Source organism: Lygodium microphyllum, chromosome 15 (assembly GCF_053477565.2).
Source record: "Lygodium microphyllum isolate KBCC chromosome 15, Lygodium_microphyllum_v1.1.10, whole genome shotgun sequence".
NCBI classification, from domain to species: Eukaryota; Viridiplantae; Streptophyta; class Polypodiopsida; order Schizaeales; family Lygodiaceae; genus Lygodium; species Lygodium microphyllum.
This window is the reverse complement of record NC_141149.1, coordinates 67,442,223-67,462,539: the sequence shown is the minus strand read 5'-3', so window position 1 is coordinate 67,462,539 and position 20,317 is coordinate 67,442,223. Positions and strand designations below refer to the sequence as shown.

Sequence of the window (20,317 nt, the reverse complement as noted above, 5' to 3'; positions counted from 1 at the left end):
GTGTTTGATGGAAGAGACTAGAAAGTATGCTTGTTGTAGAAGATTCCACTACTGATACAATCTCTCTCTCTCTCTCTCTCTCTCTCTCTCTCTCTCTCTCTCTCTCTCTCTCTCTCTCTCTCTCTCTCTCTCTCTCTCTCTCTCTCTCTCTCTCTCTCTCTCTTTCTCTCTCTCTCTCTCTCTCACGGAGGTGGAGGTCACTAGATTCGATGTTGTAGCTTGAATTGGATTCAACGTAGTAGGTGTGGTCAAGGAGGTGGCCTACCTTGGCTCATTGGAACAAGAATAAAGGGAGAGTGAGGAGTGGGTGTTTGATGGAAGAGACTAGAAAGCTTGTTGTAGAAGATTACATTGTAGATAGAATCTCTCTCTCTCTCTCTCTCTCTCTCTCTCTCTCTAAGTGAGCCTAAAGTGGAAGTACATGAGCGAAAGTAAGAGCTACGGTGGAAGGAGCAAGAGTGAGAGAAATAGAAACACAAGATGAGCGGAAGTAAGAGCTATGGTGTTAGGAGCAAGAGTGAGAGAAATAGAAACACAAGATGTGGGAACTCCAATAGTCACAATGTGTGACCTTCCTTCCCTTTGTTCAAATGTTACTAAACGAATAAAGAATCTAGTGATGGTCATGGGCACCCGCCACCTACATTGTACATATGTGTGGTGTCCCCTAAGAACCTCCCACTTAAAAGTAAATGTGCCCCTAGTGAGGAGAGAACAAGAAAAAAGTGACAACATACAAATGTACATATGTACAATAGGATGAGGAAAGACATCTCATCCAAACCCATCAACTTTCTAAGGAAGGCAAAACCCTCCATTGAGAGACTTTTTGTGAGTAGATCTATAGGATTTTGGTCAATTGAGATCTTTCCAAGATCAATAGGCTTGTCCTTAGTGACCTCTCTGATCAAGTGATACTGCACCTCAATGTGTTTCGTCTTTGCATGGAAGAGCAGATTCTTGGCTAGCTAGATAGCAGTCATAGAACCTAAATGTAGTGTAGGGACCACATCAATAGTACCAAGGTTTGTCACTAGAAAGCTTAGCCACAGAGCCTCCTTGCAAGACTCAATGGATGCAATATACTCAGCCTCTATAGTAGAGAGGGCCGTGCATTTCTGCACCTTGGATATCCAAGAAACAACACCTCCAGCAAAGGTGAAGACATAGCGAGAGGTGGACTTGCTATTGTTTGCATATCCTACATAATTAGAGTTAGTATACCCCTTGACTCATGTATCGTGGGCCACCATAGCATATGCATATAACAATTGTGCCCTTCAAGTATGTCATGATACCCTTGACATCATCCCAATGCCATCTGCCAGGTGTAGCCATATAGCGCGCCACAACTCCCACTACAAATGCTATGTTAGAACGAGTGTGGTATACATCAAACTTCCCACAACAGATGCATAAGAGATCTTGGCCATCTTGGCCTTTTGCTCATTAGACTACAAACAATTAGCATGACTAACCTTCACATAAGAAGGTAGAGGATAGGTAATACCTTCCTACATATGAAACTACTTAAGGACTCTTGGATATACTCCTTCTGTGAATAGATAAAGGAGCCCCTTAGAGCAATTGTGTGTGATGTGCATCTCGAGAATATGCAAGGCATGTCCCATGTCCACTATCTCAAAGCTCTTCTTGATCTGAGTTTTCAAGGCATCCAACTCATCATGAGCACTCCTAGCAATAAGCATATCATCCACATAGAGTACCAAAATCATAAGGCTACCATCATGAGCCTTCTTTGTGTATAAACATGAATGCATAGCACTATGTCTATCTCCCTATGAATGCATAAAAGCATCAAACTTGTGACACCATTCCTTAGGTGCCTACTTAAGGCCATAAAGGCTCTTTCTCAACTTGCACACTAGGTGTTCCATCTTTTTCTTCAAAGCCCTTAGGCTGCTTCATATAGATCTCATAATGCAAGAGTCATCTTTACATCCATCTGATAAAAGTCTAGATCTAATTGAGTAACCAGTGCTATGCGAAGAAGGTCATTTGCACAATGCATGCATTGTTCATTTTAACAATATGGTCATGGTTGCTTCAAGGCTTTTGAAATCTTAGGAATCTCTAGTTGTTGTTGGTTAAATGCTACTAGAAGAACTTCCATTGTGCTAAGCTCTAGACTGCTTCTCATTGATGTTGAATTTGACTCATTATTCCCTTCTTGTTTCTACTCTCCCTATTCAAGTCTTGATGTGAATGGCTTCATTCAAGACACTATTGATGTTGGCTTTGTCTAGAGTTGAGTTATTATCCATTGCCTTGTAAGTTCTTTTGTCACGGGTGCCTCGGACAAAGCCTTCACAATGGCTTTGCATTGGGTATTTCCCTTGTCAAGATCCTCTTATATGGGCTTTGAACCTTAGAGAAAATCTCTCTCGTGAAAGAGAAAAAAATGGACATGAAAGAAAAATGGTGGAAGGGATAGAGAGTACATGATGTACACTTACAAAACCACATAAGGCAATACATACTTATCAACCATACTCACAAACCTTGATGAGTAAACATAAACATATATATGTATACAAAGGTGCACACATGCATGGATACATGCATACAAACACATGCAAACATTGCATAACATGCATAACCACACAAATATACATATATTTCACAAAAAGAGAGAGAGAGATGATGATGATGAGAGGGAGATTACATGCACACGTTTGAAGACATGGAAAATGGAATGGACATGTATGAAACATGCACACACATACATATGTGCACACTAGCATGCACTTAGACACACACATCCACACATGTGCATATATACAAATATGTTCATACATATATACATATGTGCACAAGATATGTATGTATGTATGTATGTATGTATGTGTACACATATGAAAGACACTCAATTGGACACACACTTATAAAATATGGACATACATACATCCGCACTAGCATACGAGCGAACGCACACACACACACACACACACACACACACACACACACACACACACACACACACACACACACACACACACACACACACACACACACACACATGCGTTATACACACATACATGGAAATGTGCATACACATGTGCATGTGCACATAATATGCTTATATACATACACACAAATATGTGTATATGTGTATGTAGACAAACATGCACATGTACATAAATGCATAACCATACATGAGAGAGAGAGAGAGGTGCAAAAAACATGAGATAGGAGAGATAGCGAAAGGAGAAGAGAGAAGAATGATAAGGGAGCATACATGCACACTTATGAAGATCATACAAATGGACACACATGTATAAAATACCCACATATATAATGTGGAAAATCAAAGTGGAAGCAAGGATTGAAGTGTGCACAAGAGGGAGAGAAGAGCTCACAAGTACAAGAACAAGTCTTGCTTGTTCAGTTGCTCATGAAAGTACAACTTGGGTCACTCTCACTCAAAACAATGACAAGCATTGCATATTACTGAAGCAATACAGGTCATCTTGGGGGTTCTATCATCTATATGAACTGACCTATACATGCTGAATGTATGGAGGATTGAAGCAAGCAATGAACATAATTGAAAATTGAATTCTAAAGCTGAAGTAAATGCAATCACACTGTCTTGGTTAATTACAAACAGTTCATGAAGTTTATGCCATTGGTCAACGAAGACAGGTTGTCTATGCCTACTCAGATGCTCATGTATTGAACTTGCCACTACAAAGTAAATGTATGACATGATTGGAAGACATTTTGGAGCTGCTTGGAGCTTGTTATGCTGAATTTTGGTTGACTGCAACCTGCAAAGTAAATGTATGACATGATTGGAAGACATTTTGGAGCTGCTTGGAGCTTGTTATGCTGAATTTTGGTTGACTGCAACAACTGAATTTGTTGACACTTATATGTGCTAGTTATGCACTGTTCTGTGCCTCTATGCTCATGTCTTGACTGCCAAATGTACTAGTAGCTATCTGGGAGGTTTTGGAACATGTATGACATGATTACCACTCAGTTTTGGACTTGAAATTGCTGCTGGTTACTCACAGTTTACAATTTTCAGACTGCATGTATGTACCTTGGCAGTGAGGTTACAGAAGCTTAAGCTAAAGCAAACACATAGCTTATGTATTGACAGTTATATCTACAGTTGAGACCACTTGTTTGTGGGTTGTTTTGGGGTGTCAGTGGGCTGAAATACCCTGTTTTTTTTTCTACAATTTAGTGCAGAAAACTATCATAAGCTGTTACGGACTGAACTTGGTCAGCCATACTTATTGGTCTGCAGGGAGTCAGGCACTTGATAGACAGTCTATTGCATCATGGCTAATGCACATGGGACTGACAATATCACTTAGATAGTTGGAGAGAAGTTAGACAACAAGAACTTTGCATTATGGAAATTCAGAATGAAAAACTTTCTGGTTGGCAGAGGTTATTGGGATCTATGTACAGGAGATGAGGCTGCTCCTAAGTTGCATGCACACAATCCAACAAATGAACAGAATTGAGCTTATAGGCTATGGAATGAAAGAGGATGCAAGGTGCTGCATTGGTTTTCTTTATGTATATCTGATGCTATGGTAATTCAAATCACTGGATGTGAGACTCCGAAGGATGCTTGGGACATACTGATGAAAAATTATGGAACCATGACACATGCAAGGAAGATCCAGTTGAAACAGCAGTTCAACAACATGTCTAGGAATGGCAAGAGCATCCAGGTGTATACCACGGAGATTAAGACCATAGCTGATCAACTTGCTACCATTGGCTCAAGTGTGTCAGAAGATGATATGATTGATGTTGCCATGAATGGCTTAGGCAAAGAGTACAAAGCTTTTGACACTTCCATTTCTGTCAGAGAAGAGCCCCCTAGCTGGGAAGAGCTAGTTGCCTTGTTGCTGCATGAGGAAGTCAAACTTGGTTTGAATACAGGTTCCAGTGCATATCAGAGTAGAGATACTGTGTTATACTCTAGCCAGCGTGGCAGAGGATCTAGAGGTCGTGGTTCATTTCGAGGTCGTGGTGACACTCGTAATGCTTATGGACAGTAGCAGCAGAGCAGAGTAATTGACATGGTGCAAATACACAAGGCCAGCATGGATCTGGCGGGTTTAGAGGCAGGGGGAGATCACCCCAAGGTAGAGGTGGTGGATCTGGTTCATGGCAGTCATCTGATCAGTCCAACAGGGACAAGGATTGCCATTATTGTGGCCGGTATGGGCATATTGCAAAGGATTGTTACAAGAAGCAAGGAGATATGAAGGCAAAGGGCAAACATCATGGGCACTATGCATCTTCCAGTGGTGCTCATGATGAGCCAGTTGATAGACTCTTTGCCATGCAGCATGTATCCAGAAATGCATCGAGACATGATAGAGATGACAGATGGTACATTGACTCTGGAGCGTCAAACCACATGACACAGCATGGAGAGTGGTTTGATGAGATGGTTGCAGGTACACATGGTCATGTATGTACTGGGGATGACACCCAACATGACATAAAGCATAAAGGGATTGTTCCTCTTATGATGCCTGATGGCAAGAAGAAAGGCCTGCATGATGTATTACATGTACCGACCATAACAAAGAATCTGTCGTCTGTGGGTCAAATGGCAGAACAAAATTTGCAAGTGAGGTTTAACAAAGATGGGTGTTTCATTGAGGAGTATGGAAATGGCTACAAGTTAATTGCCAAGGGCAGAAGGGATGGCAGGATGTTTACATTGGATGCGACCATTCCGGGACTCAAGGCAGCCATGTTTGCTCATGATGAGAGTGCCATTCGGGATGTAGAGATTTGGCACAAGCGGATTGGACATGTCAATGTACAAAAGCTAAAATCTATGCAGCAGAAGGAAGTAATACTTGGATTACCTATATTCAAGTATAATGATTTAGGTCATGTATGCCCTGCATGTCAGTTTGGGAAGCAGGCACAGTTTCCTTTCATGAGATATGTAAAAAACAGCACTAGGCCTTTACAGTTGGTGTACTCTGATGTCTGGGGTCCTTCACATGATGCTTCTTTTGGCGGAGCACGGTATTATGTCTCATTCATTGATGATTTCAGCAGGTACACTTGGCTTTATATTTTGAAACATAAGGATGATATGTTTGATGCATTCAAAGACTTCAAGAAGCATGCTGAAAATGAATTGGGCTGTTACATATCATGCTTGAGATCAGATGGAGGAGGTGAATATGTCTCAAATTACTTTGACAGGTATCTTACTAAATATGGGATCAGAAGACAGCTCATATGTAGTTATACACCGCAGCAAAACGGTGTTGCAGAGAGGAAAAACAAGGTTTTGATGGAGTCAGCTAGAGCTATGCTGAATGAAAAATGTCTACCAAATGGTTATTGGGCTGAAGCAATGATGACTGCTGTCTATGTGCTGAATCAAACCCCTACAGCAGGGATTCATGATGTCACTCCGTATGAACGGCTGTATGGTCATAAACCTGATATTTCGCACTTGAAGGTATTTGGCAGCATTGCATATGTGCATATACCGGATGAGAAGAGGAAGAAATTGGATCCTAAGGCTGTGAAAAGTGTGTTTATAGGATATGCACAGGAACGGAAAGCTTATAAGTGTTATGTACCTTCTTCGCATGAGACACTCATAAGCAGAGATGTGGTATTTGATGAGTTAGCATCCTGGTATGGAAATCCTGTTGCAGTGCCTACTGATGGCTCACCCAGTATGAGTCATGCTGAAAATACTCCTGTAGAGAGTACTTCCATGAGTGGTCAGGCAGGTGATGTATCATCTACAGTGAGTCCTTGGATAGGACGATTGCGAAGTCACACTATTGCATCCACTGACACATATATGTCAGTGAGGGGGAGAACAGATAAGGGAAAAGAAAAGGTTTTTGAAGATGTAACAAGTCCACTCACTGCAGGTTATGATTCATCTAGCAGTGACAGCTTAGACAGTGAATTGGGGATTCCGTCTGTTATGACGCCAGGTGCTAGGCAGAGCCGTTATGTGCCGCCTCATGAGAGGCAAGCTCACAGTGAGCCACAGCTCAGGAGATCAGAGAGGGTCAGACGACCTATTGATAGATACACTTACACTGGATATTCAGCCCGTCATTATGCTTATATGACGAAAGTAACAGGTTTTAGAGAACCAAGTAAGTTTGATGAGGCAGTTGCAAATGAGAATTGGCGTGCTGCTATGGATGAGGAATATTCAGCTTTGGCTGAAAATGGTACATGGGATTTGGTACAGTTGCCTGAGGGCAAAACACCTATTGGATGCAAGTGGGTGTATAAGGTAAAATGTAAATCAGATGGATCATTGGAAAGATATAAGGCCAGGCTGGTTGCAAAAGGGTATGCGCAGCAATATGGTCTTGATTATGAGGAGACTTTCAGCCCTGTAGCAAAGATGGCTATAGTTAGAACTGTGATTGCTTTGGCAGCAGAGCTAGAGGCTGGAAACTATGGTAGATGGACGTAAAGAATGCATTTCTCAATGGAGAATTACAGGAAGAGGTTTACATGGAATAGCCTGAAGGCTATGTACATCTAGAATTTCCAGCATATGTATGTCGGCTGAAAAATGCATTATATGGGCTGAAACAGGCACCCAGAGCATGGAATGCTCGCATCAGCAGTTATTTGCAGCAACATGGTTTCCGATTGGGTGATGCTGATCATAGTCTGTTTGTGAAGAAGACATATAGTGGCTATATTTTCCTAATTGTCTATGTTGATGACTTAATCATTACAGGAGATGATGAAAATGGGATTGTTGAAATAAAGACATGTTTACAGGCTGAGTTTAAGGTCAAGGACCTTAGAGAGCTGAAATATTTTTTGGGGATTGAGGTTGTCTCTACACCTCAAGGCATATGGCCGCTACAGAAGCAGTATGATCATGACATGTTACAGAAATATGGTATGGTTGATTGCAAGCCTATGGATACGCCTTTAGAGCAGAATGTCAAGCTGTAGATTGATGTTGGGACAGAGATTGAGAATGTTACTATGTACAGACAGATGGTAGGCAGCTTGATCTATCTCACGATCACTAGACCTGACTTTTATGCATATGGGAAACCCCTTGACTTGATGGGGTACATTGATGCTGACTAGGCTGGTTGCACGTATGACAGGAGGTCAACCAGCGGCTATGCATTTGGACTGGGTAGTAGCATGATCAGTTGGCAAAGTAAGAAACAGCCTACAGTTGCATTGTCCAGTACGGAAGCAAAGTATCGTGGTGCAGCCTTAGCGGCCTGTGAAGCTAAGTGGTTACAGAAGTTGCTGAATGACTTGGGAGTACACTTGGACAGCAAAGTCAAGCTGTACTGTGACAATTTGAGCAGTATCATGTTAGCAAGCAATCCTATTTATCATGCAAGATCGAAACACATTGAGGTTCACTACCATTTCATCAGGGAAATGGTTTTAGCAAATCAGATTGACTTGGAGCATGTGAAGACTGAAGACCAGGTAGCAGACATCTTTACCAAACCACTTGGTAAAGATAAGTTCATTCACTTTAGACAGCTACTTGGAGTGATGCAAATGATTTGAGTTTTGTTTTGAGCTTGAGGGGGAGTGTCAGAAATCAAGCTCACCGTCAGTGTGTCTTTATCTATGACCAACATCTATGACAGCTAGAGTGTGCAGCTGTCTATATGTGACTACATTAAATAAGTCGGGTTAGTAGTCAGTTAGTGACCTGACTAGAGTTAGTCTGTCTAGTCTACACTTACACTAGGTCACTTTATCTTTGTATTGTGTGTGCTTTTCAGTGTTAGTGTGTGGAACATGAAGAAATGACTTTGAGAGCCTGAAGGCTCATGACTATGGAGTTTCCCTGTCTCTCTCTCTCTCTCAACTTTGAACATCATGCCATATAGTCACAAGATTCTAAGCAATCAATCCTAGGAGCTACTATCAAAGAGGGGGTTAAGACCAATTTGGGTTGTAGCCCTAAGTCCTTTAAAGTTTACAACTTGAATCTAATGCTTAAGGAGGTTAGTCCATGATTGTGGGCCACCTCATCCTTTTAAACAAGCTAACAATGTTGTAAAAGCCGTTTGGACCAAATTAGGCATGCCTAGCCCTCCTTTTGACTCAATTGTCATGACCTAGGACTAAGAAACAACCCTCTAGTGACACTTGCCTTTAGGTAGACACCAAATGAAACTAGTAAAGTTATTCTTTATCCTACTCCATGCTACCTTGCTAAGGTTGAGAACCATAGCCAAGAATGTAATAGTAGATGTAATCATTGTTTTAGTGACCATTAGTTTGCCCTGAAATGATACTTTTCTATTCTTCCATGGATCCGCCTTGGACCAAACTTTTTGCTCTAGCCAATTAACTCTTTGTTTCATTTGAGGCCCACACCAAGTGGACACCCCAAGTATCTAAAAACCTACCCAAGGGGAATAATCTTAAATCTTAGATTCTTAGCCCATTTTGTGACATCCTTATGTCGCATGTAAACGAGCTTAGTCTTGAATGCACCAGCAAAGAGCCCAAGAGCTCGAAGCAATAGTCATAGAAACCTAGTAGTGTCTTCATGTAGTCTTCATCTACATGAATAGGATTAGAATAATCATAAGCAAAAAATTGTGTGACAAACTCCTTGCTTCCAAGGATTGGGATGCCTTTGTAGGCTCCTTATTGAACCTTAAGCTCCAAATTGCATAGAAGGGGGTTAGTCATAATCACAAATAGTAGGGGATCAATAAGACAACTTTGATTGATCGACCTTTTAATATCAAAAGGCTAGGAAGTGACCCCATTAACTTGGATTGCTACAAAAAGCATTGGCAAATAAAGCTTGGGTCATCTTTAAAGAGCCAACACCAAAACACATCACTTCCATTACCTTTAATATAAAATCCCACCTTATCTTGTCATAAGCTTTGTCAAAATGCATGTTAATCAAGACAAATTTTTATCAAAGAGAGAGAGCATGATCCATGGAAAACATCAAGTTAAGGATGGTGTCATGAATTATCCTGCCATGGATGAAGCCATATTGTTATGCATGCAAGATGCGTCCTAAGAGAAATTTAATTTGATAGGTCATAGCCTTAGCTAGGGTTATGTAGCCCACATTGAGCATGGTTAGAGGTCTCCATCCTCCCATTTTAATTTATCAAGGGATTTAGGTGTTAATTTGATCGATTCTCTATTCATATGTTTAGGAACTATTCCTTCCACTCTTATCATATGAAGTAGCCTACACAAATCTTGAGAGCATGCATGCCAAAGTTCTTGGAAGACTTCATTCACTAGCCCATTGATGCCTAGCACCTTCCCAATCTTCATCTTGTCCACAATAAACTTGAGTTTGTCCACAAAGAATGGTTTGTGCAACATAGCAACCTTAGGTCGCTTCATGAGGCATGTGCCTACATGCAAAAAGGCCCTTCTAGTTTCATTGCATACTCTACAAGCCACTTAGGTTTAGTATCTACAATGGCAAAAAGATATTTGGTGAAAGCCTTTGCAATATCAAAATCCTCTACGATCATTTTATCATTTGGGCCTTCTATCATTACAATAGTTTCATAGTGTTTCTTAGTCTTTAGGGCCCTAAAGAAGGTGTGATGGGAGCATCTCCTAGAAGGTGCTAAGTGCCTTTTAGATGAACTTTTGCATCTTCAATTTGAGCCCTTTGCAAACTATCGAGGTGATGCTCCAACTCCTTGAGAAGATGGTGAAGCATACAATCATCAAGGTTAACCTTAAGAGCCATAATAAGAGAATCTTTGCATTGCTGACAACTAGCAACCAACGGTCTCCTATTTTTTGCTTGATGTATACCATGTTCCTTGTCCACCTCAATTATTGTAGCTAGGTGCTTTGACCAAATCTTGGTAGGGTGGATTTCTGTGTCACTATTAGCCTTCCAAGTGTCCCTAAGTTACTAGCAAAAAGACTCCATTTTTAGAAAGGATGTGTTGCTGACCAAGACACTCGGCTGCTAGCTTGAGAGCACAAAGGAGAGGGGAATGATTTGAGTTTTTAACCTCTATGAGCAACATCACATGTACAATCCAATCTTGTTGACCTCCATGTGCTACCAATTTGCCTAGTATGCCATGTGTGAGTAGATGCCAAATGCTATAGCCAAGTCTATGAGCTCATGGGAAGTTTCCAATTCATGCCAACTCTCTCTTTCCATGATCAAGGTGTTGTCATAGCCATGGAAGTGGTCTCCATCAACCAATGCTATATTCTGATCCTTAGATAGATTCCATTATCATCGGCTAGAAGTTGTGACATGTATTTTCATAATTCCGCCATGTTAGCACAAGCATTATGTCCATACACTGAGCATACAATTAGCTTTTGGTTGCCATAAGACAAAGAAGCAACAATCATACTTCTATTGCCCCCCCTAACCCAACATTGAGCAAGGCTAAATGTCTCTTTAATGAGTAACATTGTACCTCTTCTCCCTTGTGTACAATAGTCTCCCATCACTTTATAGCCACTACATCCAAACACTTGTGCTTCTTCAGCACCAAGTTTAACCTCTTGCAACACAAGAAACATCAAGGATCCTTCACTTGAGAAGGTGATTACATCATCCATTTTGGCTATGCTACCAAGCCCTCAAACATTCCATGAAATGATTGTAAACATGTCTGATGGCTACTCATAGATTTGGATCTCGTCACCCTCACAGTCCTCATCTTCATCTAGCACTACAAGTACATTCCTATCCACCAACATTTTTCAACAAGCAACTTCTTGAGTGATATCTTCTTCTCACTACCACTACCTTTTGAAGACTTTGAGGGTATGTTTTCCTTCTCAGCTCCTTTAAGCTTGCTACCTTTGCCACCAAAGACGACTTGCCTCTATTTATTCTCATCCTACCTCTCTTCTTTGCCTTTACCCTTTGTTTCTATACATATTTAAGAGGGGGTTTTTTCACATTGCTTTTACCTCTTCTTGGATCTGCACTTCTAGCCTTGAGCTTCTCATTAGGGGTCCCTACAAGAGCAGCGTTCTTCAAATTCTCCTTCTCAACAAACATCCCAGATTGTTGAGGTAGTGTCTTGCTCCCTTTTGTGAGTGGGTACTCCTTTGCATAGTGCCCAGAGCCTTTACATATGAATCACATATCTTAAAAGGTTGATAACTTGATGTCCACCATAGTTTGATCCCAGTTGCATATTGAACAATTCAAGGGCCTCATGTATTTGCCCAAAGCCTTTACAGATGAATCACGAATCTGAAAAGGTTGAGAACTTGATGTCCACCATAGTTTGATCCCATTTGCATATTAAACAATTCAAGGGCCTCATGTATTTGATGTTTCCTATCCCATAGTAAATAAGCATATTTTTTCGGCTTGATAGCACTATCAATAGTAGTGGTAGTGAGACATAATGCATTTTGCCAAGAGCCTGCACCACGAGCATACCTCCCCATCCAGCCATAGAGCATTTTGCCAAGAGCCTCAATGATGAGCATAGATACTTCCCCATCCAGCCATGGGGGTAGACCCAAAAAACTAACCCATACAAGGCATACTGAGTGTAGGACCTCTTTTGGGTTAAAGTTGGCCTTCTAGAGTATTGAATGACCAAAGTTCCATCTGTATCCCATTGTTAAGCCTAGTATCATGTCACATTTAGCCTTGGTTGTGATCAGCATGAGGAAAACACCCCTTCCAACAAACCTAAACTAATATAGAGATGCACTTAATCCAAAGGTGTCACTAAACCATTGCACAAAATCATTCTCCATAAGAGTCTTCCCCATTGAAAACATGTAGAGACCACACAGAGTATAATCATCATACCTTTGTTGAAAGTGGGAAAGAGAGAGAGCCACAGCAATGCACTAAATATGGTTACCACCCTCAAGAGATCCCTTCTTCTTTTTGTTGAATGGTGCTTGATCCTTGTGCATCTTCTTCTCGAGTGCTGCCATGTCTTCCCTTTGTAGGGACGACTCTTGCATAGTCCATATCCATGCTACTATTCTACTGCTTCGACAAGCCATCATTCTTTATTGAGCATTCAATAAAATGCTTTGGCCCTGGCATGTGAGAGGAAGCCTCACCATGTGTCATTAAACATGGACTAAATGCATTAAAGGCCATTATCTTGCCTTAAGTGCACCATGTAAGCCCTCAACCTTATTTTATGTCACACAAAGAGTTACACACAAGTCCTCGGGGGGAAGGGGCATCCTTCTTCATGCTTTCCCAGCCTTATGAGCTTCACAATTATACATTTCTACACAAAGCCAATAAGAGTGATACTAAATAATGCATTGTTTGAAGGTCTTACCAAAATGAAGATATAAAAAGTATCATATGGTTGCACTATCTCACTCATATAAGACATACAATTCATATTAATTTTTTTAAAATAGCTTCATCTATACTATTAGTTAAGGAGAGGTGGGGGGCAGGTGCCACATGGCAGCCCCCCACCTCCCCCACAAAAAAGAAAGAGAACGCGGGGTGGGTGCAACGCATCTAGCACCCCCCCAAAAAATCGCGCCCGCCACGGCGCGAAACGCCGGGGCGAGTCTAGATGCAGAGCGCCTAGTGTATCTAAAACTAATATATTGTAATTTGTTGCATTGAGCGTTATGCTTCCCTTCGCTCATGTTGCCAAGTGTACAAAGCGTGCGTAGCAGGCCTGACAGCCAGGCCACCGACCCGACTCCCGTCCCGAGTAACTATAATTTTTGGAAAAAGAACCAAATCTACTTTTTTTTCCACCTTCAGAATCTAATTTTCTCTCTCACCATCTCTGCCGCTGTCTCTGTCTGATCCGAGATCGGTCTGTCTGTCTTGCTTCGTCTCCGGAGTCCGACCTGGTCTCCCACCGCGTCTGTCTCTGTCACACGGAGGCTTTACCTTGTGGCGCAGTTGCTCTGCTGCGCGTTACCGCTTGTCACTTTATTGAGCGATTCGTGTAGCCACTTCAGTCTTCCATAGCAAGAAGAAACAAACAGAAGAAGAAGAACTGAACCTTTACCTTGTGGCGCACTTCCTCGGCTGCCCGTTACTGCCAGTCACTTTATTGATCGAATCGTGCAGCCACTGCCATTGCAAGAAGAAAGAAACAGAAGAAGAAGAAGACGACGACGCAGCAGAGGAGGAAGAAACAGAAGATAAGAGGAAGAAGAAGAAGAAAGAGGAGAAGAAGCACACAGCGATGTTCAACAAGCTCTCGAAGCTTCGTGCCAAGGCCGGGACACAGGCGAGTCCCAACGGGATTCCAACCCCTCTCTTTTGTGATCAATCAAAGAGATTTATATGCAGTTCCGCAAGAAATTATGGGTCCGAGATGTCAAATTTTCAGTTTCATGACGGAAATTCTGCATAGCCTTTCAGAGTCAACGATGAAGCTTGGCTTGTCCGGTCATTCTCTGATTCCAAGAAGAAATCAATAGAAATTCCAGACCACAAGTCAAGAGAAAGGGGAAATTCACTCATTCCTTTTAGTAGCTCGAACGTTTACTTGAGCTGATGCTCTTAAACCACCTGAGCCAGAAACTGAACATTTGTCCTGCTTAGACCAGTGTGTACCAGGATTATTGTCACTTTGTAGCTGTGCATTTGTAGATAAGTTTCTGCTATCATTCTTTGTTCAATCATCTCTTGGAGGGGATTTTCTGTACTATAAACCGGTAACATCCCAGCCTTCCGTTTTCACACAAACGATCCTGATATTCATCTGCGGACTAACAATTTCTTGAGAACATCATTAGGTTTCGACAAGATATTCCACTCAGAGATGATCGACAGTTTCTTATCTTCATATGATCCTGCTAGTTCTATATGGGAAACACACAGTTGCACAGTCATCCGATCTTCTAATGCATCGCATACAACCTAAATTTTCCTGCAACTTTCTAATGCATTGTACGTGACCTAATTTTTCCTGCAATGTGCTTGCAGAAAAACAAAGAGAATATCTATCCAAGGGCTCCAATATCTGCTTATACGTTTGATAGCTATTCAGCTTCTAGCCAGAGCAGTGGCTTCTCACAGAAACCCTTTGACTCGTCAGCATCTTTTGGAGAAACTTGCAGCATAGGTCAAGGATCTGATAATTATGAAGCCTCACAAGCTTCATCTCCTACTTTGAACGAGGGACTCAACATTGGAAATCCAAGTTTACCTGGATATGAAGATGCAGAAGAGCAGTTTTTAGAAGACTATGAAGGCTACTTTGAACATCTGCACGTGGATAACATTAGGAAGGACCAATATCCTAAGCTTGAGTTGCAAAGAATTGTTTACCTAGACTATGCGAATTTTGCACTCTTTTCGAGGTACCAGGTATTATCATTTTAACACTTCTTTATCTTAATAAAGCATCAGACGAAAAATGCATAGCTATATGGTTGAATTGATAACACTCCTGCATTTGGTATTATCAGCCATGCCTTTATACATGTCGATGCACTTGGCAATACCTTTTTCATTAAAAACATGGTATGAAGTTAAAAACGTTCTGCATGTCGACTTGAAGGCAATCTGTGATTTCACTCGACTGTGTCTTTTGGCTCAGGTTGAAGAACATATGCGAGTGCTTTTGGAAGAAGGACCCAATCTTGGTTCAGTCTCTTTGTCAAATGCTCCCTTCAGCCACCTTATGGCATATGTCTTTGACACACAGCACAGGCTTCTACAGCTTTTCAATGTTGACAAGAGTCAGTACTCTGTCATCTTTACGACGGGCTTCACAGCTGGCTACCGGCTTTTTGGTGACATATATCCTGCGCAGAGGGAAAGTGTCCTGCTAGTCTTGGCAGACAATCATGAATCTGTGAAACATGTTATATCCTGTTTTACTCTGCGGGGGGCCAAATGCACTCTGGCTCCTGTAAAAGAGCCCGATCTTCAAATTGGCACAGCAGAGCTAAGAAGGCTGCTGAAGAGGCAAGGCTGGCATGGCGGGGGGAAAGGCTTGTTTGTTTACCCTGCTCAGTCTTGCCTGTCTGGTGTACGACATTCTTTGAATTGGATACCTGAAGCACAGCAGAATGGGTGGCAGGTGCTACTTGATGTCTCTACACACCTGCCAACGGGTTCCTTGGATTTGTCAATCTATAACCCAGAATTTGTTCTTGGCTCTTTACACCACATGCTAGGCTATCCCTCAGGAATGGGATTTTTATTGGTTAGAAGAAAGGCTTTTTCTGTGCAAAAGGATTTGGATTCTCTCCAATTGGGACCAGCAGTGGACGAGGGAAATGATTGTCATATAGTCAGTGAGGATGACAATATTAATCTCCTATCATTTGCAGCTTTGAGTTTTGGGTTGCAACATCTAGAAAATGTGAGTCTAGTTGCTATCCAGAGGCGGACATTGAGCTTAGCAACTTGGCTAATACAGACCTTGAAGTCCTTAAGGCACAAGGATGAAGTGAGACCCTTGTTAGAGGTATACATCTTGCCGTCGTTTTATTTGATTTATTTCCAAGAAAATTTATTGTAGTGGATTAAGTGAGACCCGTGTTAGATCTGTACATGTTACATGTTCTTGTCACATTATTTATTCGTTTTTCATTGCAAATTCGTTGATAATGGAGCTTTAGCATGCAGATTTGCAGATTGCAATTGTCTTTCTTTTCAAGCAGAACTTAAAATGTTACAAGTGTCTTAGCGTCTGATAGCTATACCCTTTTTAAGCATATCATGCTTCTATAGTGTATTCATGTGACTGCCTTGTCAGCTTCTTAGTTTCTGTTGTCTCTGAAGAGACATGTATTGATATTTCATTATTTGGATAACATCTATAACTGCACTTTTTGTGATGCAGGTTTATGGGGCAATCTCAAGGAAAAACCGGGGCAGTATAGTAGCATTTAATGTAATTGACTCAACAGGGCATACATTTCCAGGAAGTCTTGTACAAAAATTGGCAGACAGAAACAACATTGTGTTTGGTGTAGGGCATTTCAACAATCCAGCATTGGCTGCACTTCTTAGCAGGTCATCTGACAAGTCACCTGATCCGACAGTCTTCAGTAAAAGGCCTAAATTCTCTGCAATCAGGGTTTCTCTTGGTCCTATGTCAACTTTTGCAGATGTATATAGGCTTGCACAGTTTCTTTCTCGTTTTAGGGATGAAGACTATGTATCATCAGAGGCAATGGAGTTTATAGAGGAAGGGGTTTCAACTTAGTTTTGTATAATCGTTACTCTGTGTGTATCAGTGCGAGTCAAGCCTAGGTGTCCATAGAGGAGCTCAACTTTTCCCCTATCCAAAGTTTTACCTCTCTACCATGTTACGTGTGTATAAAGAGGATGATTCTCCACATTTTCTTAAAGCAATTTATTGGCTCTTCCTTAAAATAGATAGTGTTGTCCAAACATGAAGTTTATGGACATTGACTAGCAACGCTTTTAGATACGGATGAATCTGTGCATCTCCTTAGCAAGATTCCTACTCATGAAAATTATAGAAAGAAAGAAAGAGAAATATTAATGTCTTTTGAGGACAAAATTGGCCTATGAGACAAAACCACGTACCCATATAGGGATACAATGGGGGGGATGAAGTAGTATGTCAAGCTATTTGGCTAAGTGATGTCCATATATCTAGTTTCACCTAGTCAAGATCGATGGGTAAGAGTATGTTGTACATCCTTGATGAAATAGTATGGGAGTAGTATTTGGATTGAGCTCCTAGCTTTGTCATGTGTTGCTCATGTTGTTGGTGGATCTCCCTCATCTCTCTTTGATGTAGCACTTGTGTCTAGTATCTTGATATCCACGGTTAGGGTGCTACTGTGATGTTTAGATTGTGACTTCTCTATGTGGGTGTTGTGTGTGGTTATTGTGTAGAAGAAATCGATGAGTTGATTGATGTCCCTCTCTTTGGATAGTGCGAGTGTATGGTAATGATGTGCAAAGCCTCTAAATCTTTGACGAGGAATTGGTCCAAGTGGTGGTGGTCCAGGGACTCCATGACTAGTACAAGGGAGATGTCTCCAAATAGCATGGGGTATCTAAGCTTGGATTGTAGTATAGGCTTTGCATTTGCAAATGGTGCTCCTTGCCCTCCACCTCCTCTTGGTATATTTTGTAGATGAGAGGATAACTTGAGTTAGCCAATGGCTATATGCATGTCATGTTGCATGTATACTAGGTATGTTGGTCTCTTAATGAAGCCATTTGCTAGTCTTTATGAAAGGGTCATTATAGTAGTACATCTTTAGGGAAGTGGTTATTGGGGTGAAATCCATGTATGATATATGTATAGATGATAAAGGTCTTGCTATGAGAGTGCATAATAGAAAGAGAAAATTGAACACGGAGAGGGGACAAAGAGAACATGAGAGAGAAGGAACAATGTGATTGCATTGGTTGAAGGTATGAGTTTGTAGCAATTAGTCCCAACACGTAGCTCTATATGTCAATGTGGATGCTAGACAGTTGCAAGGGGATGAGAAAAGGAGGGCTAGTTGATCACGAAGGATCAATGATGGATAATGGATAATGGATAATGAAAGTGAGAGGAGAGGTTGTCTATATATAGGTGGAAAAGAGGGAAAACCCTAACTGTGGTCAAATCCCTTTAAAAAAAGCCAATAGTGTACAAAAAGAAATGCACTAATGTGCTCTCCATGTAAAGTGTCTAAATACATAAAATGATAGGCATATAATGTTAGAGCTCCTAATGTTGTTATCTAACTTAGATCGATGCTCATATATAGGAGATGACCAATGACCACACAAGACACATATGATTGCTAACATCCCCTCTTAGATTCTGGATGTGGTGAAAGGCCAAAGGAGATGCAAATCCGAGGGGTGGCAAAAAAAGTGCCAAAGCTTATGTAGTTTGTTGATGAAGAAAGCTAGCTAAGGAGTAAGATCCCTTCTCTATATAAACATTTGAACAAAAGGAAAGCCATCGAAGGGAAATGGAAATGGAGGGGCCTTGAATGGGTTACACCAAAAAACTTCAATCGAGGATGGGTGAGCCAAGCCTCTAACCCAACTATGAGATGGCAGTGAGAAACTATTGAAGGCGTCATAAGCTACATAGAAACACTAGAGACTAAGGGCCAAGTGGCAAGGGATGGTGGTTTGAGGATGAAGACAAGGGGTAGTCGCATAAAAGGAAGGCCCAAAGTAGATTGGAAACCTTGAAGAAACTCCTCACGATCTTGGGAAGTCGCCTCGAAAACTTAAAAGGCCCAGGAAATCCATAGTCGCATCACCAATGGGGCAATAGAAAGGTGCCTCAGAGGGCCCTACACAAAAGAAAGGGAATGGAGCATGGATAGTCCTCTTTGTGATCCACTTATCACAAAAGGGGTTCTTGTAGAAGAATCCTCAACAAAGATCACCAGCTTGGTGAAGACCATGTGGGGCTCGAGTCTAGGAAGGCCATGAACTTAGGGAAGAGAGAAGCCCAAGTCTGAAACATGTAGGGCCTCAAAAACGGAGCTTGATGGACTGTACGACAATAAAGGCGAGATGCCAACACCACTAATTAGCACCAAAAAAAGGTTACCAGTAGTGGTGATACCCTATGATAGATGGAGAATCTGTTATCTCGGGAAGTCATAGAACTTGACACACCACTATCAAAGAGCAGAGGTTGCTCAGAGAAAGGCGGTCAAAGGAGGCTCCTCCACTTAATAAATGTGTAGAAACATTGACTTTGTGCGAACAAGAAGTGATGAAATGGAGGTAGACAAAGGCTCCAATGTAGATCCACCCTTCGCTCTCAAACAAAGGTGAGGGTATAACTCCAACAATTCTCCTCAAGGTGTGAGGTGTTCCCATGGTGAAGACGTGGGATATCCTCTACGCTTCCCCATAAAAGCTATATCAAAGTCGAAAGATAACTCCAACTTCTTTCTCTTTTCTTTCTTCTACTTAGCTTGTCATGTATCTTGAAATAAAAATGCATAAGCACGGCCATGTGCATGGGCTTTGTAAGAATCTAACTCATTGTGATGCGCATCTTGCTCAAGCACCAATGGGACTAGCTCCTCACATGTAAGTGTGAGAGTGCGCAACGGAAGAAGAACACGAACACAAAGGAGGAGAGAGAGAAAGCAGGGAATGAAGGAAGAAAATCTGCACTGACTGAAATGAATGCTGAATACACTGAAATGGACTGATCAGTCCCTGCACGCAGCCTGAAGCGTCAGTGAGGGCACCAGATCAGGCTGATGATGATGGCAACACCGAAGACGGAGGAAGATGACGGAGTCGGAGTGTGCACTTGCCAAGGAAGGAGGGAAGATGATAATACAACTGACTGCCAAGTGGGAAATGGCTATAAATAGCCAAAAAACCCAAAAACTGGCCGACCTGAAATTTGAG

General features: G+C 41.6%; 1 protein-coding gene across 1 annotated transcript; it reads left to right on the top strand.

Annotated features, from left to right (window-relative positions):
- Positions 1 to 13,746: 13,746 nt before the first annotated feature.
- Positions 13,747 to 17,497, top strand: LOC148024641 (molybdenum cofactor sulfurase-like). The gene is made up of 4 exons (XM_087694270.1): positions 13,747 to 14,219; positions 14,921 to 15,304; positions 15,537 to 16,412; positions 16,791 to 17,497. Exons 1-4 carry the CDS (start codon positions 14,175 to 14,177, stop codon positions 17,154 to 17,156), a joined length of 1,671 nt encoding a protein of 556 aa, XP_087550396.1. The 5' UTR covers positions 13,747 to 14,174; the 3' UTR covers positions 17,157 to 17,497.
- Positions 17,498 to 20,317: the final 2,820 nt, after the last annotated feature.